The sequence below is a fragment of the Notolepis coatsorum genome (assembly GCF_963971535.1).
Source record: "Notolepis coatsorum genome assembly, chromosome: 6".
NCBI classification, from domain to species: Eukaryota; Metazoa; Chordata; class Actinopteri; order Aulopiformes; family Paralepididae; genus Notolepis; species Notolepis coatsorum.
The window spans coordinates 17737366-17763058 of NC_140170.1; the positions used below are offsets into that span (position 1 = coordinate 17737366).

The following is a 25693-nucleotide window of genomic DNA, read 5'->3' on the forward strand; positions in this document are numbered from 1 at the left end:
TTTTTAAATAAATTAAGATTACTCTACATAAAATGTTGCATCTATAGCACCTTTAATTAACAGTTGACCACAAAACGGCTACATTAACACAGAAATCTCGTTAGTTCATGCCATGCGTTGAGTGCCAAACGACGGGAAATCTCGTTTTTAATCGTTATTTTTTTTATTATCGATTTCCATTCATTTTTCATCAATATAGCCTCACGTTACCAGTGGGGATCTGTCTGAGCTCGAACAGGGAAAATACCGCCCCCTATCGTCTCTCCGGATGGTATTGCACCCCATTGGATTGGACTGAATGAAATGGATGGGAAAAAAAGAGTCCGGATTCCACATTTTACTTGTCAGGCATGTAATCCGAGCCTATTGCAGTCATCGCCCACCATCAGAACAGCGTGGAATATGTCTTTCGACTACCCAGCGTTGGATCAATAAACTCGATATTTGGAATGGCGATCAGGAATTGGACTAAAATCTTTTTGGAGAACATCTGATCTGAGGTAAGGAATCTATTTTACCAGTCTTGGGATAATCAGAGCTGTTTTCACCTATATATCAACGTGTCCCATATGTGTGTGTGTGGCTGTGAGTGTGTGTGTGCTGATCAGGAAATAAGATAATCGATTTTTCAGCCCGCTTCTATAGCGTGCATAAGTACACATATACTATCGATATTCTAGTGTTTATTTGAAAATGATTCATAAATAGGCTGAAAAATGACAACGTGTATTGTGTAATACAGTAAAGCGCGATTCCTGCAGAATCTTTTTTTCTTCTGAAAGTTTAAAAAAACTAGCGTTGTTCAAAATGGTATAAAATGGAAATGAACCGATTAAAAAACAATCTGTTTCGACAATGTTGACTGCAAACAAGTCATTGATAAGCGACGGGCGTATTATACACATAGCCATAATTTAAGATATAGTTTATGCGTTTGCAAATATGATCGCCCTCCATTGACTACAGCGTTGGCACTCAAGCGCCTATTTCTGGCACCCCCTGCTGGCATGGAAAGTGTTAACCCATTCTCTGCCACCACTTTGATCATCCTAAACCTAAACCATTCTCTGCCAGTACTGTAAGTCTATGGAGATGTTCACCTTCTTTGCAGGGCTATAACTTTTTAAATTGTATTGCTAAATTGACATTACTATGGCCCATTCAACATCAATTATCTATCGTTCAGGATGTAGGAACGTTTTACTTTTTCATTCACACATTCATACGAAAATACCGTCTAGAGTATAAATATGTTCTTATCGTTTTCTGCAGTATTTCCTAGAACGTGAGATATAGACATGAATGCATATATTAGATGATCAAATGCCGTTTGATATCGATCAACGTTATATAAAAAATGTCAACTGTACATGGTCCTAAACGTTATGACTGATCATCCGCGGGTGAACGGAGGGGGGGGGGTCGTTTATAATTCCGTGACCGACGTTAAATGATTTATGTAGTATGGGTGATATATAGATCAGAGCAGTTTGTATAGAAAATGATAAAGAAAAACGCTGAAACTCACGTCAGTCTCCTCTTACCGTTGGGCGATGAGAGTGGAGCAAACAGATCCCAGTTATGTGATGTGGATCGATGCGATCCAGTTCCGGTTTGTATAATACTAATATACGCCCAAATCATGTGGATTATTGAGTTATGGCAACGGATCCATGTCCACGGTGTGTGTATTGAATCCCGCGACAATAAACGAGTGGCCGGACTGAATAGGCAGACGCACCGGGATCACAAGAGATCCACGTCCGGTTGCAACTCGCCGATCAGCCACCAGGTGGCAGTATTGAAGCGTTGCAGAGTTGTGATGGCTCCCGCAGCATATGACAAGGCTCCGTGAGTGAAATATGAATACCACGACGAAAATATGAAATATGAACTTGAAACACGTCGTACGCCGTTATTGGCGGGAAAAGGGTTAATGTACTTTTCTATTTAACATGACCAACAGACTACAGCTGTCAACACAATATAGCACATTCATTAACCTAATGTACTTTTCTATTTAACATGACCAACAGACTACAGCTGTCAACACAATATAGCACATTCATTAACCTTTAAATATCAATCTGGGATTTAATTAATCGATAGATTATTCAAATCAAGAGGAAAATGGATAGTTTTATATATTTATTATATCCCCGGCCACCAGAGTATCAATACGGATGACAGGGTGTGGATGACACGGTATTGATCCTCAGCCAGAGAAGCTACCAAAGCCCCAATTAGGAATGCGTCAGTGATCGTCACTTACTATAATTCGAATGCACCTCATCAATTTCCTCCAAAGATTGATTCTTCGAGAAGGCCATGACCTGTAAAATGGACCGAGAGAGAGAGAGAGAGAGAGAGAGAGAGAGAGAGAGAGAGAGAGAGAGAGAGAGAGATAAATGTTTTCTGTCTGATAAGATATTCCTTTATTGATCCCCTTGGGGAAATTCAGGCATCATAGCAGCATGGGGGAGGGGGGGTACAGGTATGGGCAGGGAAATAGTAGAAAGACATAAATATATTATAGGCAATACAATTTTAAGTAAAATGTTTATGTTTTTTTTAACTTTTAAACCTTTTATTTCCCCTTTTGCTGTGAAGCACATTGAGATCTCGTTGAGTTTAAAGTGTGCTACATAAATTAAATGTAGTATTATTAATTATTATTATTAATATTAATAGAAAATGTACACACGGCTTTGTCTTTCCTCCTGAGTTGGTTCCTGGTCTTCTCATTGGCCTCCACTTCTTTGGCGATGTCTTCAGCTGTGAACAGAGGAGGAGGAGCTACGTGTTAAACTCTGCTGTGAGGAGGAGGAGGAGCTACGTGTTAATATGAACTCTGGAAATAAGGCGTCCCCGGAGATGCACGTTAAAAATTAAAAGAAACACAGGAAGCTGTGAGATCAGATTCAAAAAGCCAGATCAACAACTTCCACATTCCGGCATTTGACTGCAATAACAGCAGGGGTTAGACGGGGCGCAGACTAGTGACACCTGGCTGACACACACACTCTTACACATACATACACACACGCACTTACACACACACACACAGGCAGAGACAGAGACACACACTCTTACACACACACACGCACTTACACACAGACACACAGGCAGAGACAGAGACACACACTCTCTTACACATACATACACACAGAGAGACACACACACACTCTCTTACACATACATACACACACGCACTTACACACAGACACACAGGCAGAGACAGAGACACACACTCTTACACACACACACACACACACACACTCTCTTACACATACACACACACACGCACTTAAACACAGACACACAGGCAGAGACAGAGACACACACTCTTACACAGACACACACACACTCTTACACATACATACACACACGCACTTACACACAGACACACAGGCAGAGACAGAGACACACACTCTTACATACACACACGCACTTACACACAGACACACAGGCAGAGACAGAGACACACACTCTTACACACACACACGCACTTACACACAGACACACAGGCAGAGACAGAGACACACACTCTTACACAGACACACACACACACACACACTCTCTTACACATACACACACACACGCACTTACACACAGAGACAGAGACACACACTCTTACACAGACACACACACACACACACACTCTCTTACACATACATACACACACGCACTTACACACAGACACACAGGCAGAGACAGAGACACACACTCTTACACACACACACACACACAGAGAGACACACACAGACAGACAGAGAGAGACACACACACACACAGGGAACAAACTTAACTTTTTGACTTACCAGCCATTTGGCTGGTAGATTTTAAAAACTACCAGCCGGGCAGATTTTTTACTAGCCAAAAATCCAATTAGTATTTATATTGTAACGTTTGGCCACTTTAAATCATTGAACAGAGAGAGAGAGGTAGATAGATAGATAGATAGATAGATAGATAGATAGATAGATAGATAGATAGATAGATAGATAGATAGATAGATAGATAGATAGAGAGAGAGAGAAGGCAAGCCTGAAAACCTACCTGTTCAAAAAGGCCTTTGACCGTTAGCTTTTTATTTTAATTTTATTGCGCTTGTTTTTAAATTGTCTGTTTATACTATGTTTTTAATTAACTATGTTCTATTTTTATCTTATTTTTATTCTGTATTTTATTTTATTTGTTTTACTAATAACTATTTTATTTAAATTTGTGTAACTGTTTTAACCATGTAGTGTAGCACTTTGGGATCCCAGTGAACAAAAAGTGCATTACAAATCCAATCTATTATTATTATTATTATTATTATCGCTCGGCAGATTTTTTTATTTTTTTTTAGCATGGTGTAAATTAGCTCAAACTACAACAGTCTACACCCCCTGGGCCCCTTAACAATTGTTTGTATTGAGCCGCATTGTAATTGTACCCATTCTGCAATGTTAAATAACGTTGTTTATCCATTCACTAGCTCTATTAAGCGATGATAGCTAGCCTAGTCACAATGATATGGTCGCTGCCATTAACGTTAGCATGTAAGCTAACGACAACAACAATGGCGTCAACACTTTTTCTAACAGGATGTGAGTGACAAAGCCTGAACAGGATATCACAGGTTCACCCTTCTCATTGGTTGAAAATGGCATTCATGTTTGTACATCGCCATCTGTTGCTTTGGCATTGTACTACATGTATATTACATCAACAGTGTTAAACCACTGTGAGCGGCCTGGAGGGATCGAATCTCGGCCCCGAAGCTTCGACGGCCAAAAAAAGCTTTGTAGGTCAGCCCTATCACTCACTCCATACGACACCTATCACTCACTCCATACTACACCTATCACTCACTCCATACTACACCTATCACTCACTCCATACGACACCTATCACTCACTCCATACTGCACCTATCACTCACTACATACTACACCTATCATCACTCCATACGACACCTATCATCACTCCATACGACACCTATCACTCACTCCATACGACACCTATCACTCACTCCATACGACACCTATCACTCACTCCATACGACACCTATCACTCACTACATACTACACCTATCACGCACTCCATACTACACCTATCACTCACTACATACTACACCTATCATCACTCCATACTACACATATCACTCACTACATACTACACCCATCACTCACTCCATACTACACCTATCACTCACTACATACTACACCTATCATCACTACATACTACACCTATCACTCACTCCATACTACACCTATCACTCACTCCATACTACACCTATCACTAACTCCATACTACACATATCATCACTCCATACTACACCTATCACTCACTCCGTACTACACCTATCACTCACTCCATACTACACCTATCATCACTCCATACTACACCTATCGCTCACTCCATACTACACCTATCACTCACTACATACTACACCTATCACTCACTACATACTACACACCTATCATCACTCCATACTACACCTATCACTCACTCCATACTACACATATCACTCACTCCATACTACACCTATCATCACTCCATACTACACATATCACTCACTCCATACTACACCTATCACTCACTACATACTACACCTATCACTCACTACATACTACACCTATCACTCACTACATACTACACCTATCACTCACTCCATACTACACCTATCACTCACTCCACACTACACATATCACTCACTACATACTACACCTATCATCACTCCATACTACACCTATCACTCACTCCATACTACACATATCACTCACTCCATACTACACCTATCACTAACTCCATACTACACCTATCATCACTCCATACTACACCTATCACTCACTCCGTACTACACCTATCACTCACTCCATACTACACCTATCATCACTCCATACTACACCTATCGCTCACTCCATACTACACCTATCACTCACTACATACTACACATATCACTCACTACATACTACACCTATCACTCACTACATACTACACCTATCACTCACTACATACTACACACCTATCATCACTCCATACTACACCTATCACTCACTCCATACTACACATATCACTCACTCCATACTACACCTATCATCACTCCATACTACACCTATCACTCACTCCATACTACACCTATCACTCACTACATACTACACCTATCATCACTCCATACTACACCTATCACTCACTCCATACTACACCTATGACTCACTCCATACTACACCTATCACTCACTACATACTACACCTATCACTCACTACATACTACACCTATCATCACTCCATACTACACCTATCACTCACTCCATACTACACATATCACTCACTCCATACTGCACCTATCACTCACTACATACTACACCTATCACTCACTACATACTGCACCTATCACTCACTCCATACTACACCTATCATCACTACATACTGCACCTATCACTCACTCCATACTACACATATCACTCAATCCATACTACACCTATCACTCAATCCATACTACACCTATCACTCACTACATACTACACCTATCACTCACTACATACTACACATATCACTCACTACATACTACACCTATCACTCACTACATACTACACCTATCATCACTCCATACTACACCTATCACTCACTACATACTACACCTATCACTCACTACATACTACACATATCACTCACTCCATACTACACCTATCACTCACTACATACTACACCTATCATCACTCCATACTACACCTATCACTCACTCCATACTACACATATCACTCACTCCATACTGCACCTATCACTCACTACATACTACACCTATCACTCACTACATACTGCACCTATCACTCACTCCATACTACACCTATCACTCACTCCATACAACACCTATCACTCACTCCATACAACACATATCACTCACTCCATACTACACCCATCACTCACTCCATACTACACCTATCACTCACTCCATACTACACCTATCACTCACTCCATACTACACCTATCACTCACTCCATACTACACCTATCACTCACTCCATACTACACCTATCACTCACTCCATACTACACATATCACTCACTCCATACTACACCTATAACTCACTCCATACTACACCTATCACTCACTCCATACTACACATATCATCACTCCATACTACACCTATCACTCACTACATACTACACCTATCACTCACTCCATACTACACCTATCACTCACTCCATACTACACCTATCACTCACTCCATACTACACCTATCACTCACTACATACTACACCTATCACTCACTACATACTACACCTATCACTCACTACCTCATGCACCTATCACTCACTACATACTACACCTATCACTCACTCCATACTACACCTATCACTCACTCCATATGACACCTATCACTCACTACATACTACACCTATCACTCACTCCATACTACACCTATCACTCACTCCATACTACACCTATCACTCACTCCATACTACACCTATCACTCACTACATACTGCACCTATCACTCACTCCATACTACACCTATCACTCACTACATACTACACCTATCAATCACTACATACTACACCTATCATCACTCCATACGACACCTATCATCACTCCATACTACACCTATCACTCACTCCATACTACACCTATCACTCACTCCATACTACACCTATCACTCACTCCATACTACACCTATCACTCACTCCATACTACACCTATCACTCACTCCATACTACACCCATCACTCACTCTATACTGCACCTATCATCACTCCATACTACACCTATCACTCACTCCATACTGCACCTATCATCACTCCATACTACACCTATCACTCACTCCATACTACACATATCATCACTCCATACTACACCTATCATCACTCCATACTACACCTATCACTCACTCCATACTACACCTATCACTCACTCCATACTACACCTATCACTCACTCCATACTACACCTATCACTCACTCCATACTACACCTATCACTCACTCCATACGACACCTATCACTCACTCCATACGGCACCTATCACTCACTCCATACTACACCTATCACTCACTCCATACTACACCTATCATCACTCCATACTACACCTATCATCACTCCATACTGCACCTATCATCACTACATACTACACCTATCACTCACTCCATACTACACCTATCACTCACTCCATACTACACCTATCACTCACTCCATACTACACCTATCACTCACTCCATACTACACCTATCACTCACTCCATACTACACCTATCACTCACTCCATACTACACCTATCACGCACTACATACTACACCTATCACTCACTACATACTACACCTATCACTCACTCCATACTACACCTATCACTCACTACATACTACACCTATCACTCACTACATACTACACCTATCATCACTCCATACTACACCTATCACTCACTCCATACTACACCTATCATCACTCCATACTGCACCTATCATCACTCCATACTACACCTATCACTCACTCCATACGACACCTATCACTCACTCCATACTACACCTATCACTCACTCCATACTACACCTATCACTCACTACATACTACACCTATCACTCACTCCATACTACACCTATCACTCACTACATACTACACCTATCACTCACTCCATACTACACCCATCACTCACTACATACTACACACATCACTCACTACATACTACACCTATCACTCACTCCATACTACACCCATCACTCACTACATACTACACCTATCACTCACTCCATACTACACCCATCACTCACTACATACTACACCTATCACTCACTCCATACTACACCTATCACTCACTACATACTACACCCATCACTCACTCCATACTACACCTATCACTCACTCCATACTACACCTATCACTCACTCCATACTACACCTATCACTCACTCCATACTACACCTATCACTCACTACATACTACACCTATCACTCACTCCATACTACACCTATCACTCACTACATACTACACCTATCACTCACTCCATACTACACCTATCACTCACTCCATACTACACCTATCATCACTCCATACTACACCTATCACTCACTCCATACTACACATATCACTCACTCCATACTACACCTATCATCACTCCATACTACACCTATCACTCACTCCATACTACACCTATCATCACTCCATACTACACCTATCACTCATTCCATACTACACCTATCACTCACTACATACTACACCTATCACTCACTACATACTACACCTATCACTCACTACATACTACACCTATCACTCACTCCATACTACACCTATCACTCACTCCATACTACACATATCACTCACTCCATACTACACCTATCACTCACTACATACTACACCTATCATCACTCCATACTACACATATCACTCACTACATACTACACCTATCACTCACTCCATACGACACCTATCACTCACTACATACTACACCTATCACTCACTACATACTACACCTATCACTCACTACATACGACACCTATCACTCACTACATACTACACCTATCACTCACTACATACTACACCTATCATCACTCCATACTACACCTATCACTCACTCCATACTACACCTATCACTCACTACATACTACACCTATCACTCACTCCATACTACACCTATCACTCACTCCATACTACACCTATCACTCACTCCATACTACACCTATCACTCACTCCATACTACACCTATCACTCACTACATACTACACCTATCACTCACTACATACTACACCCATCACTCACTACATACTACACCTATCACTCACTCCATACTACACCTATCATCACTCCATACTACACCTATCACTCACTCCATACGACACCTATCACTCACTCCATACGACACCTATCATCACTCCATACTACACCTATCACTCACTCCATACTACACCTATCACTCACTCCATACTACACCTATCACTCACTGGTAATCTGGTTGTTGTAAACAGCGACTCCTACAGGTCGGTCAGGGCGCCTGCACAGCGAGGGAGGGAGATGGTGAAGGTAGTGTGATCCTCCCACGCGTTACACTTCACCAATGAGAGTCCTCGCTGCCAGGTGAAAAGAGGTTGCTGGCTGCCTCCTATGTATCGGAGGAAGCATGTGATAAGACTGCAGGGCTCCCTAGACCGACCAGTGGAGGCCCCACATGTGCGCAACGACCAGGAAGGGGAGGGGGCAATTGGCATGAGAGACTAAATTGGGATGGGAGGAAAATACAGAAAAAATAGGAGAAAAAGTGGATAAAAAAAGACTCGACCTCGAGATTTTGTGCCTCGACCACAACTAGGGTTGGGCATCGGTTGGATTTGAACGATTCCGGTTCCGATTCTCCATTTCGATTCCTGTTCTAAACGATTCTCGATTCTGATTCTTTGAGGTGCAGGTCAAAACAGGTCACAGCTTATTTCGCAGGAGATTTTTTCTTTTTCTTTTGAAGAATCTTAAATTTTTTTCATACATACTATTCACATTGTCAGTTGACTTGATACAGTTTAATTTGGTTGCTGTACTGTAACTAGGGTATTACTTAACAAAGTTAAAAAAAATATATATATATATATATATAATATAATCCTTTTTACATATATATAGATACAATATTAACACGGATAGTATATTATCTGTACATATCCCTTACCTACTCTTACTAGTTACGCTGCTGGCCAGTATGACTTAGTACCATATGGTCTTTATACCTGTATCACTACAACTGTACATCTGATTAGCACTATTACGCTGTAGTACTCATTTACTCTCGATGAGCAGGTTGGCACCTTGCATGTCGCCTCTGCAGTCAGAGTGAATGTGAGGCACAAGTTGTAAAGCACTTTGGATGAAATAGATATATAAATGCACCATTTATATCTGTACATACAGACGTATACTTATATATTTTATATCCAGTTTAATCACTTGTACATTGTATGTTACTGTTGCACTTTACTGTTACATTTGCACTCTGGTTGGACGCCAGACTTCTTTCCGTTGTACTGTACTTGTGCTGTGTGATGACAATACATTTGAATAATGTATTATCATCACACAGCAATCAATACAGTTAGTTATGTATCATCAACACATTTGATAAATGGACTTTTTATCTATTTTCTTGTAGATGTAAATGTGCGAACCATGTAACGAGCTGCGTTGCGAAGCGGCCGACCCGCGTTCGATTCCCGGACCCGGCGTCCTTTGCCGAATGTCTTCCCCCGCTCTGTCTCCCATTCTTCCTCTCTCTCTACCGGTAGTAAAAACAATAAAAATCTACCAAAAACATACTTGAAAAAATATATAATAATAAATAAAGCTGATTTGACTCGACTCTAATCTAATCTAGCGGCAACTTCCTGACCAGGACCAGACTTGTGAAGGCGACAACGGTAACGTGAACATTTTGTATCCAGAGCCCGTTCTCTCCGTCTCTGTAGCCGTTACATCATACGCTAAGTCATGTTCTCCCCCCCCCGATTTATGGTTTCAAGTTTCACGCTTGTTTATTAATTGTCATAGTAAAATACAGAATACTTTTATCATGAAATGTTTTTTTCCCTGTATGAGCCCCTGGGAGTGTGCTAGATAAAAATAGATCAAGAGTATAAAATAGAAAAAGTCAAAAGTACGTCAAATAAACTGTTCAGTCAATATACATATTATATACAATACAGAGTAAAAAGAGTAACAGTGAGGTACAATGCAGAAATGGGATGAGGTACAAACTTAGGGTAAGGTGCACTGAGGTATGAATTGTAGTGCAAATCTCTTTAAAGTGAGTAGAGTGGGTGTTAATTAAGGTGAGTGTTTGTTTAAAGTGAGTGTGTACGTGTGGATGTGTGTGCTGTGAGTGTAGATGATGGGTTGTTACTAGGGATGTCCGATATTATCGGCCGATATCGGCATTAAAATGTGATATCGGAAAATATCTGTATCGGTTTTCAAAAAAATATATATATTTTTTACATTTCTATAACCTTTATTTACCCAGGCAAGCAAGTAAGAACAAATTCTGATTTTATTTATTCTCAAAAGTATGCATAATGTTGTGTTAATTCCACAACAAGAGATATGTAATGTTGTGGGGGAACCCTGCATATATCGGTATCGGTTGATATCGGTATCGTAAATTAAGAGTTGGACAATATCGGTATATCGGTAAAAAAGCCAATATCGAGCATCCCTAGTTGTTACATAGTGTCACTGTCGTTGATTTATGGTCAGATGTGCAGTGAGAGAGTCGTGGCCCCTGCTGCACCTCTGGAGGCCCCGTGGTCCCTGATAACACATCGGTACATCTGTCACTTTGGATCAGTCCGTCAACAGCTGTGGATCTTGGATCAAAGTCATTATAATATCTCCAAAAGGATTCCCGGGACACATTCTGTCCAGAGACGCGCTTATTAAATCAAAACCCGGAGTGTTCCGAGAGGAGATATGCACGCGCGCGCACACACACACACACACACACACACACAATAAATTACCTCCATTCCAGAAATACTTGTTTATTTTCTCATATTTCCAGATTCAGATATAATTTAATTGATTACACCGTTTATTTTTCTCATATTTCTACATTCAGATTTGATTGCCTATATTTATGTCTTCCTACTATTACCCTGCCCATACCTGTATCCCCCCCCAGGGGGATCAATAAAAGGAATCTCATCTCGTCACTTAATCTTAAAACACAGGACTGGAGACATGTTCTCGTTCTCGAATAGAGGACATGCACGGAATGTTTGTGTAGCTCTCCTTCTATGGGGGAGACAGTGGCTCAGGAGGTAGAGCAGTCGTCTGGCAATCCGGGGGTTCCCGGTTCGATTCCTGCCAGTGTTAATTTTGTCAACGAAAATGATGACTTTAATATGGTCGTCAACAAAGCTTTTTCCCCTGACTAAATCTAGACTAAAACAAAATCGAGACTAAAACTGACTAAGACTAAAATGAAAAATAAATGAAGGTGACTAAATATGATGAAAACGAAAAAGGAGCATTTGACACATGACTAAGACTAAAACTATTGGTTTGATTATGTCTTATGGTGTATATATGGGGAGTGGGGAGAGGGGCGTCTACATGAATCTATGATCCCAATATGACTGTCTGTAGCGGTACATAGAATTGCATTACAAGAGAATAAAACGCCTTTTTTTTCATTAACGAAAAAAAATTAAGACTAAAACTGATAAGACTAAAATGCTCAGACCGGTAGTTGACTAAAACTGACTAAACAAAAAATAAATGAAGGTGACTAAATATGAAAATGAAAAAGGAGCATTTGACACACACTAAGACTAAAACAAAAATAGCTGCCAAAATTAACACCGATTCCACTCCTCCCGGGCAGCGTGTCGATGTGTCCTTGAGCAAGACACTTAACCCCTAACTGCTCCCGATGAGCAGGTTGGCACCTTGCATGGTCGCCTCCGCCGTCAGTGTGTGGTAAAAAACAAATTGTAAAGCGCTTTGGATGAAAGAGGTAAAAACACTGGAAAAGCACGATATCACTGTTCTGCTGTGAACCTAACCTTTTACAAGATCCAGTAATGAGACACCAAATGATAATGTTTTTGTTGGTGTAGTTCTCATGAATCAATACACGGCAACCTTTGTTTTGCACATAGCAACGGTCTCTTGCTCAACCGGTCCAGTCCGGTGTCGAATGTGGTGCCATTTGGTGCCAGATGGTGGCGCTATAGCGAGTGCACGCCTCCGGAACCGCTCCTCCGGTCGGCCTCGTGCTCGATGGGTTAACACGACCCAGAGGAGTCTAGTGTCGCATTCGGTGCCATTTAATAATAATAATAAACTTTATTTGTATAGGACCTTTCATACAAGAATTGTAGCTCAAAGTGCTTCACAGGAGTAAAAAAAAAAATACATAAAATGTGCACAAAATTGGCAGATCAAGAGCAATGCATAAAGTGCAGGCATAAAATAAGTAGAAGCATCAAAATAGACAATGTCAAGGTTAGGGTTGGGCACCAAAAACCGGTTCTAATAGGAACCGGTTCCTAACTTCCGGTTCTGGAACCGGAAGTAACATATTTGCATTTCGATTCTTAATTTAGATTAAAAAAATATATAAATAAATAAAAAATATTTTTATTTACTTTGTTAATTAATACCTAGTTACAGTACAGCAACCACGCGCAGCGAGTATATTTCAACCGTGACCCGTGTGTGTGTGTGTGTGTGTGTGTGTGTGTGTGTGTGTGTGTGTGTGTGAGTGTGTGAGTGTGTCCTGTGCACGCTGCATGACGATGTGGACCCCAGGAAGACTAGTTGTTGCTGCGGTGATGACTAATGGGGATCCGTAATAAAAGATAAAAGATAAAAAAGATGTGGGCGGTCGGGTGGCGTAGCGGAGATTGCGCTCGTCACCAATGCAAGAGGCTGCGGTCTCTCGACTCCCGGAGTCAGCATTGCCTGCGGCTTGGGTCGATCGTCATACTAACTTGTTTGGCTGAGTTAGCGGGAGGGAAGTCGTGGGTGGTGATCTGGCGTCGTGGACAGCGACGCCTACAGGTCAGGTCTGGGCGCCTGCTCAGCGAAAGGCAGGAAGTGGTGAAGGCAGCGTGACCTCCCACGCGTTACGCTTCACCAATGAGAGCCCTCGCTGCCAGGTGAAAAGAGAGCCACTGGCTGTCGCCGCATGTGTCGGAGGAAGCATGCGGATGACTTCAGGGTACCCTAGACCAGTAGGGGGAACATGCGCACAACAACCAGGTAGGGGAGGGGGGGAATTGGCATAACGACTAAATTGGGACGGTGAGAAAAAGATTAAAAAAATCGGAGAAAGAGAGGATAAAAAAAAGAAATAAAATATGTGGCAATGTGCGCTACAAATAAAGACTTCTTCAAAAGTCCAGTTCCATTCATTCAGTCACGTTGAAACGGGCCGAGGCCCCTCACCTGAGCGGGGGTGGAGGGCGTCACACTGGGCGTTGTAGATGTGGACAAAGTCGCGGTGCCGCCTGGTCAGCTGGTCGCGGGTGCCCTGGGCCGAGAGGTGGACCTCCTTCAGCTTCCTCCTCAGCGACGACAGCGGCAGCAGCGTGTAGACCAGCTTGCCCATCGGACGCCGGCGCTCCCCCGTGTCACAGCTGCAACGAGCCCCCGGGCCGGTTACTGACTCTGGTTAATCACTACACTGTTTATAATACATCACTACACTGTTTATAATACATCACTACACTGTTTATAATACATCACTACACTGTTTATAATACATCACTACACTGTTTATAATACATCACTACACTGTGTATAATACATCACTACACTGTGTATAATACATCACTACACTGTTTATAATACATCACTAACACTGTTTATAATACATCACTACACTGTTTATAATACATCACTACACTGTTTATAATACATCACTACACTGTTTATAATACATCACTACACTGTTTATAATACATCACTACACTGTTTATAATACATCATCACTACACTGTTTATAATACATCACTACACTGTTTATAATACATCACTACACTGTTTATAATACATCATCACTACACTGTTTATAATACATCACTAACACTGTTTATAATACATCACTACACTGTTTATAATACATCACTACACTGTTTATAATACATCACTACACTGTTTATAATACATCACTACACTGTTTATAATACATCACTACACTGTTTATAATACATCACTACACTGTTTATAATACATCACTACACTGTTTATAATACATCACTACACTGTTTATAATGCATCACTACACTGTTTATAATGCATCACTACACTGTTTATAATACATCACTACACTGTTTATAATACATCACTACACTGTTTATAATACATCACTACACTGTTTATAATACATCACTACACTGTTTATAATACATCACTACACTGTTTATAATACATCACTAACACTGTTTATAATACATCACTACACTGTTTATAATACATCACTACACTGTTTATAATACATCACTACACTGTTTATAATACATCACTCCACTGTTTATAATACATCACTACACTGTTTATAATACATCACTACACTGTTTATAATACATCACTACACTGTTTATAATACATCACTACACTGTTTATAATACATCACTACACTGTTTATAATACATCATCACTACACTGTTTATAATACATCACTACACTGTTTATAATACATCACTACACTGTTTATAATACATCACTCCACTGTTTATAATACATCACTCCACTGTTTATAATACATCACTCCACTGTTTATAATACATCACTCCACTGTTTATAATACATCACTACACTGTTTATAATACATCACTACACTGTTTATAATACATCACTACACTGTTTATAATACATCACTCCACTGTTTATAATACATCACTAACACTGTTTATAATACATCACTAACACTGTTTATAATACATCACTCCACTGTTTATAATACATCACTACACTGTTTATAATACATCACTACACTGTTTATAATACATCACTCCACTGTTTATAATACATCACTACACTGTTTATAATACATCACTACACTGTTTATAATACATCATCACTACACTGTTTATAATACATCACTACACTGTTTATAATACATCACTACACTGTTTATAATACATCATCACTACACTGTTTATAATACATCACTACACTGTTTATAATACATCACTACACTGTTTATAATACATCACTACACTGTTTATAATACATCACTACACTGTTTATAATACATCACTCCACTGTTTATAATACATCACTCCACTGTTTATAATACATCACTCCACTGTTTATAATACATCACTCCACTGTTTATAATACATCACTACACTGTTTATAATACATCACTACACTGTTTATAATACATCACTACACTGTTTATAATACATCACTACACTGTTTATAATACATCACTACACTGTTTATAATACATCACTCCACTGTTTATAATACATCACTCCACTGTTTATAATACATCACTACACTGTTTATAATACATCACTACACTGTTTATAATACATCACTACACTGTTTATAATACATCATCACTACACTGTTTATAATACATCACTACACTGTTTATAATACATCACTACACTGTTTATAATACATCATCACTACACTGTTTATAATACATCACTACACTGTTTATAATACATCACTACACTGTTTATAATGTATCACTACACTGTTTATAATACATCATCACTCCACTGTTTATAATACATCACTACACTGTTTATAATACATCACTACACTGTTTATAATACATAATCACTCCACTGTTTATAATACATCACTCCACTGTTTATAATACATCACTACACTGTTTATAATACATCACTACACTGTTTATAATACATCACTACACTGTTTATAATACATCACTCCACTGTTTATAATACATCACTCCACTGTTTATAATACATCACTACACTGTTTATAATACATCACTACACTGTTTATAATACATCACTACACTGTTTATAATACATCACTACACTGTTTATAATACATCACTACACTGTTTATAATGCATCACTACACTGTTTATAATACATCACTACACTGTTTATAATACATCACTACACTGTTTATAATACATCATCACTACACTGTTTATAATACATCACTACACTGTTTATAATACATCATCACTACACTGTTTATAATACATCATCACTACACTGTTTATAATACATCACTACACTGTTTATAATACATCATCACTACACTGTTTATAATACATCACTACACTGTTTATAATACATCACTACACCGTTTATAATACATCACTACACCGTTTATAATACATCACTACACTGTTTATAATACATCACTACACTGTTTATAATGCATCACTACACTGTTTATAATACATCACTACACTGTTTATAATACATCACTACACTGTTTATAATACATCACTAACACTGTTTATAATACATCACTACACCGTTTATAATACATCACTACACTGTTTATAATACATCACTACACTGTTTATAATGCATCACTACACTGTTTATAATACATCACTACACTGTTTATAATACATCACTACACTGTTTATAATACATCACTACACTGTTTATAATACATCACTACACTGTTTATAATACATCACTACACTGTTTATAATACATCACTACACTGTTTATAATACATCACTAACACTGTTTATAATACATCACTACACTGTTTATAATACATCACTACACTGTTTATAATACATCACTACACTGTGTATAATACATCACTACACTGTTTATAATACATCACTACACTGTTTATAATACATCATCACTACACTGTTTATAATACATCACTCCACTGTTTATAATACATCACTACACTGTTTATAATACATCACTACACTGTTTATAATACATCACTACACTGTTTATAATACATCACTACACTGTTTATAATACATCACTACACTGTTTATAATACATCATCACTTATAATACATCACTACACTGTTTATAATACATCATCACTACACTGTTTATAATACATCACTCCACTGTTTATAATACATCACTCCACTGTTTATAATACATCACTACACCGTTTATAATACATCACTACACTGTTTATAATACATCACTACACTGTTTATAATACATCACTACACCGTTTATAATACATCACTCCACTGTTTATAATACATCACTACACTGTTTATAATACATCACTACACTGTTTATAATACATCACTACACTGTTTATAATACATCACTACACTGTTTATAATACATCACTACACTGTTTATAATACATCACTACACTGTTTATAATGCATCACTACACTGTTTATAATACATCACTACACTGTTTATAATACATCACTACACTGTTTATAATACATCATCACTACACTGTTTATAATACATCACTACACTGTTTATAATACATCATCACTACACTGTTTATAATACATCATCACTACACTGTTTATAATACATCACTACACTGTTTATAATACATCACTACACTGTTTATAATACATCACTACACTGTTTATAATACATCACTACACTGTTTATAATGTATCACTACACTGTTTATAATACATCATCACTACACTGTTTATAATACATCACTACACTGTTTATAATACATCACTACACTGTTTATAATACATCACTACACCGTTTATAATACATCACTACACTGTTTATAATACATCACCACACTGTTTATAATACATCACTACACTGTTTATAATACATCACTACACTGTTTATAATACATCACTACACTGTTTATAATACATCACTACACTGTTTATAATGCATCACTACACTGTTTATAATGCATCACTACACTGTTTATAATGCATCACTACACTGTTTATAATACATCACTACACTGTTTATAATACATCACTACACTGTTTATAATACATCACTACACTGTTTATAATACATCACTACACTGTTTATAATGCATCACTACACTGTTTATAATGCATCACTACACTGTTTATAATACATCACTACACTGTTTATTAGGGCTGTACCGAATGTCATTTTTTAACATTCGACGCTTCTATTGAAGTATTCGAACGAAGTGAATGTCTGTCGTCATATTTTATGACGGAATCCCCAAACTAAACTAAATCCTCAATTTGAATGAAGTGATTAAGTGAGTCTTTTACATTTTTTATTACATCAACTTTCTTTAATGAATATAACTCAGTTTCGACAACATAAATAATCCAATAAGGGCACGGTTGGTACGAAAGTGATTGCGACGTCTTGATGGAGCGCCGAGCGCCAAGCGGATATGTTTTATTTAAATTTGTATGATTAGTCATATACTATAATAGTATAATATTAGTGTAGCCTAGTGATGCACCGATGTGAAAATTGTGGCCGATACCGATAACCGATATTAATATTGCTGTTCTGGCCGATACCGATATTTACCGATGTCGATATCTCTGTATAGAAAACACTTTTTTATGATAATCAAATAAAGAGCTATTTTCCAAAACGCTTTTTATTTTTTTTACTTTTGTAACTTATTTTCAGAAATGACTGATGTGTTGAAACTATTTAAGGCCAAAACATGTAAAAAAAAAAAGAATTTAAATGATTTTTTTTTTAAACAATTTTTTTTTTTAATATCGGCCCTATCTTGATATCGGACCGATACCGATGTGTAAAAAAACGGCCATATCGGCCGATATTATATCGGCGGCCGATATATCGTGCATCACTAGTGTAGTCTAATCTTTATCTGCCCCTGTGAAGAAAAAACCCATTGGTTTAAACAGAATGAATAGACACACAAAAAAAATTCTTTAAAAAAAAGAAGAAATAAAATGTTTTATTAAAAATAAAAATAATGTATGTTGATTTAGAATTCGAATGTCAACATTATGAGTATGAAGCTTGGAGGCATTCGGTACAGCCCTACACTACACTGCTGTACATCACTCCACTGGCCACAATGGCTGGTCAGGGCCCCACACATGTGACAAATAAAAACAAACTTGAACTCGTTATTTCTTTTATTCGATATTTCCATTCATAAAACATGCAGGCGTGTGTCATCACTGGGGATGGGTCTGAGATCGCAAAAGTCCAATACCGCCGCCTGCCGCCTTGCGGCCGCTATTGCACTCAGTGAACTTCCCACCAGTTAGGACAGCCGAAACCCAACCAATCTTTCACCGTCGACTAAAACACACTTCAATCGATATTTTCCAAGTTTCTTTAATAGTTGTCATACAGAAGTACAGAATACTTTCATACAAAATGCTTCTTACTGTTACGCTCCAGAGACTGTGCTAGACAAGATAGTATCAAATAACATAGTATAGCATGTAATTTAGAAGAAGAAAATGAGGTCACAGTGTTCAGTATAGACATATGTACAATGTTCAATGCAGAATAGACGTAACTGAGTTACCATATAATATACAATACTATGCAGTGTACTAATGTACAGTACTATATAGTGCAAAGCAGAAATGGGATGAGGTACAATTTACAGTAAGGTGTACGAGTTGTAGTGCAATCCTTCATCAATAAATATAAAGTGTGGGGAGTGGGTGCTACAGTGTGTTTGTTTAAAGTGGGTGTGTGCTATAAAGTGTGTGGAGTGGGTGCTACAGTGCGTTTGTTTAAAGTGAGTGTGTGCGTGTGGATGTGTGTGCTATGTGCGTTTGGTGGTTGTTGTTGTGTAGTGTTCATTGTTCGTTTAGCAGCCTGATGGCCTGGGGATAGAAGCTTCTTCTGAGTCTTTCTGTGCTCGCCTTGAGACTCCGGTATCGCTTGCCTGACCGCAGCAGTTCAAAGAGGCAGTTGTTCGGGTGACTGGAGTCTTTAATGATTCTCTTAGCCTTGCCCTTGCAACGCTTGTTGTAAATGTTCTGGAGGGTGGGGAGCCCCCCTCCAATTGTGCGTTCGGCTGAACGTGTCACTCTTTGTAGTCTGCTTCGGTCTTGTGCAGTGCTATTCCCAAACCAGGAGGTGATGTTGCCAGTCAAGATGCTCTCTATTGTACATGAGTAGAAGTTCTTAAGGATCTTCTGACTGACTTGGAACTTCCTTAGGCGCCTGAGGAAGTAGAGGCGTTGTCGTGCCTTCTTCACAACACTGTCAATGTGTGTGGTCCATGTCAAGTCCTCGGATATGTAGGCTCCGAGGTACTTAAAGCTGTTGACTCTCTCAACCGGTGCCCCGTCGATGCTGAGGGGGCTGTAGTCCTTGACCCCCGACCTCCTGAAGTCCACAATCATCTCCTTTGTTTTGCTGACGTTCAGGGAGAGGCTGTTTTCCTGGCACCATCCCGCCAGGACCTTGACCTCTTCCAGGTAGGCCCTCTCGTCGTTGGCAGAGATCAGGCCCACCACCACTGTGTCGTCAGCAAATTTGATGATTGTATTGCTACTCCGCTGAGCCACACAGTCGTGTGTGTACAGGGAGTAGAGGAGAGGACTCAGAACACAGCCCTGGGGGGCCCCTATGTTACCAAAGCCACTAGCAGAATGAGCCTTGTATCCACCCTTGAATTGCGTGTAACAGTGATCTAGGATGTTACCGCCTCTGGTGTTACAAGTCACATGCTGATAGAAGTCAGGTAATACCTTTCTCAGATTGGCGCTAATGAAATCACCCACCACTATGATGGCGGCGTTAACGTTCGCTGCCTGGAGTTTGTTTACCTCGTCGTGGAGCCTGGAGAGCGCGGCACTATTGCTGGCTTGCGGTGGAATATACACTCCGACCAGGATGATCGCCGTTAACTCCCTCGGGAGGAAGAAAGGACGACACTTGATGGTTATATATTCCAGGTCTGGGCAGCAGTGGTTCGATAATTCCTTCACGTTAGCTGGATCGCTCCAATTGTTGTTAAACATGAAGGCAATACCTCCTCCACGTTGTTTGCCGGACAATGCTGATCTGTCCTTGCGGTGGATGAAGAAGTGGTCGGCCGGTTGTATGGCGTGGTCTGGGACGTCCGGCGTCAGCCACGTCTCGGTGAAGCAGAGAACGTTACAGTCTCTAACGTCTCTTTGGTATTGAATCCTTGCTCGGATGTCATCCAGTTTATTGTCAATTGATTGTACATTGGCTAGCAATATACTGGGTAGTGGTGTTCGGTGTCGTCTGGATCTCAGCCTGTTACGGATCCCAGCTCTCTTCCCTCGCCGCCTGGTGATTCCTTTGTTCCTGGGATCAGGATCTGGTCCCATTGTTCTGAGAATTTCCAAAGGCCATTGCTGCGGTTCGGAAAGCTGATTCAGGGAGTAATCCAATCGGTAAATTTCCCGTAATCCGATGTCTATAAGTGACTGACGGTCATACACATTAAATGCACCTACTGTTGGTACAGACAAAACTCTTAAAACTATAAATATTAACAAAAGTAAGCACAATATCGACGGAGCGAACAGACAGGCGACCGGGCATAGCGGCACCATCTTTTTATTTGAAATGAAAGAAGTTCAAGGACATTAAAAAAATTCAAAATAAATAACCTTCTTACCGTCTTCTACTATCATGCACTCTTCCACTGAATAATCTTCCTTGCCTATATGTATCTATGCATCTACCCTCTGTACAGCACTTTGGTTGACATGTGTCATGTTAAATGTGCTATATAAATAAGTCTGATTGATTTGATTGATTGATTGATATTACTACCTACTATGCTAATTATGTCTCTACTACTATGCAGTCAACACTGCAGTGCCCAAGTTTCAACACTGTTTGATGAACATTGTTACTCAGCTGAAAGAGTTGTACCCTTCCTGCTGACTTATCATACAGAACCTTCCTGCTGACTTATCGTACAGAACCTTCCTGCTGACTTATCGTACAGACCTTGAAAGTCACTTTGGATAAAAGCGTTCAGTTAAATTACTAAATGTAACTGTATACTTTCTATAGTATATTTAATACTAGGGATGTCCGATATTATCGGCCTACCGATATTATTGGCCGATATTGGCATAAAAATGTGATATCGGAAATTATCGGTATCGGCTTTCAAAAAAGAAAGAAATTGTATTTTTATTTATTTAACCTTTATTTACCCAGGCAAGCAAGTAAGAACTAATTCTCATTTTATTTATTGTCAAAAGTATGCATAATGTTGTGTTAATTCCACGACAAGAGATATGTAAGGGATAATGTATAGCTACGAGGTAATTGTCGCAAAATAATTGACCGACACTGCGTTCTAAACGCAGTGAAGGTCAATTATTTTGCGACAATTACCGAGTATAGCTATACATTATCCCGCTTATTACATGGCTAACTTACTAACAATATACCTAATTCATGTTACACCATCGACAAGACGAGATCAAATGCAGACGCCGTTGTTCTGCGGCTCCTCTGTCATCGCCGGCAGGTGTGGACGTGATTGAACCTGATGTAGTGCAGCTGTGCGAGATAAAGCTGGGAACGAGGTTATAGCTTTCGTGACTGCGATCAAAATGCTTAATTGTGATTGGTCACAACGAGTCATCCTGCACATGGGGTGTACACTATGATGGGGTGTACACATTATCATCCTATGAAATGCTTTCTAGAATGACATTTACAGCACATTGTAACTAAGCTACAGTAGCACTCTGGGGGGTGGTACCAACACTCTCTGAACGCCCCCTGGGGGGTGGTACCAACACACTTTGAAGGCCCCCTGGGGGGTGGTACCAACACTCTCTAGCGCCCCCTGGGGGGTGGTACCAACACTCTCTGAGCGCCCCCTGGGGGGTGGTACCAACACTCTCTGAACGCCCCCTGGGGGGTGGTACCAACACTCTCTGAAGGCCCCCTGGGGGGTGGTACCAACACTCTCTGAAGGCCCCCTGGGGGGTGGTATCAACACTCTCTGAAGGCCCCCTGGGGGGTGGTACCAACACTCTCTCAGCGCCCCCTGGGGGGTGGTACCAACACTCTCTGAAAGCCCCCTGGGGGGTGGTACCAACACTCTCTGAAGGCCCCCTGGGGGGTGGTACCAACACTCTCTGAACGCCCCCTGGGGGGTGGTACCAACACTCTCTGAGCGCCCCCTGGGGGGGTGGTACCAACACTCTCTGAAGGCCCCCTGGGGGGTGGTACCAACACTCTCTGAGCGCCCCCTGGGGGGTGGTACCAACACTCTCTGAAGGCCCTCTGGGGGGGTGGTACCAACACTCTCTGAGCGCCCCCTGGGGGGTGGTACCAACACTCTCTGAAGGCCCCCTGGGGGGTGGTACCAACACTCTCTGAAGGCCCCCTGGGGGGTGGTACCAACACTCTCTGAAGGCCCCCTGGGGGGTGGTACCAACACTCTCTCAGCGCCCCCTGGGGGGTGGTACCAACACTCTCTGAAAGCCCCCTGGGGGGTGGTACCAACACTCTCTGAGCGCCCCCTGGGGGGTGGTACCAACACTCTCTGAAGGCCCCCTGGGGGGTGGTACCAACACTCTCTGAGCGCCCCCTGGGGGGTGGTACCAACACTCTCTGAAGGCCCCCTGGGGGGGTGGTACCAACACTCTCTGAAGGCCCCCTGGGGGGTGGTACCAACACTCTCTGAAGGCCCCCTGGGGGGGTGGTACCAACACTCTCTGAAGGCCCCCTGGGGGGTGGTACCAACACTCTCTGAAGGCCCCCTGGGGGGTGGTACCAACACTCTCTGAGCGCCCCCTGGGGGGTGGTACCAACACTCTCTGAACGGGGCCTGGGGGGTGGTACCAACACTCTCTGAAGGCCCCCTGGGGGGTGGTACCAACACTCTCTGAAGGCCCCCTGGGGGGTGGTACCAACACTCTCTGAAGGCCCCCTGGGGGGGTGGTACCAACACTCTCTGAAGGCCCCCTGGGGGGTGGTACCAACACTCTCTGAAGGCCCCCTGGGGGGTGGTACCAACACTCTCTGAAGGCCCCCTGGGGGGGTGGTACCAACACTCTCTGAACGCCCCCTGGGGGGTGGTACCAACACTCTCTGAACGCCCCCTGGGGGGGTGGTACCAACACTCTCTGAAGGCCCCCTGGGGGGTGGTACCAACACTCTCTGAAGGCCCCCTGGGGGGTGGTACCAACACTCTCTGAGCGCCCCCTGGGGGGTGGTACCAACACTCTCTGAAGGCCCCCTGGGGGGTGGTACCAACACTCTCTGAAGGCCCCCTGGGGGGTGGTACCAACACTCTCTGAACGCCCCCTGGGGGGTGGTACCAACACTCTCTGAAAGGCCCCCCTGGGGGGTG

At 41.0% G+C, this 25693-nt stretch overlaps 1 protein-coding gene across 4 annotated transcripts in view; it reads right to left on the reverse strand.

Moving 5' to 3' along the window:
• The window catches only part of rad18 (RAD18 E3 ubiquitin protein ligase), a 385931-nt gene that overhangs the window by 226007 nt on the left and 134231 nt on the right, over positions 1–25693 (reverse strand). For all 4 annotated transcript variants that reach the window (XM_084316159.1, XM_084316157.1, XM_084316158.1 and 1 more), the window contains 3 exons: positions 14900–15090; positions 2705–2775; positions 2273–2333 (listed from right to left, as the gene is read on the reverse strand). In XM_084316159.1, the coding sequence (XP_084172285.1) occupies positions 2273–2333; positions 2705–2775; positions 14900–15090 (323 nt within the window). The remainder of the gene's footprint in view (positions 1–2272; positions 2334–2704; positions 2776–14899; positions 15091–25693) is intronic.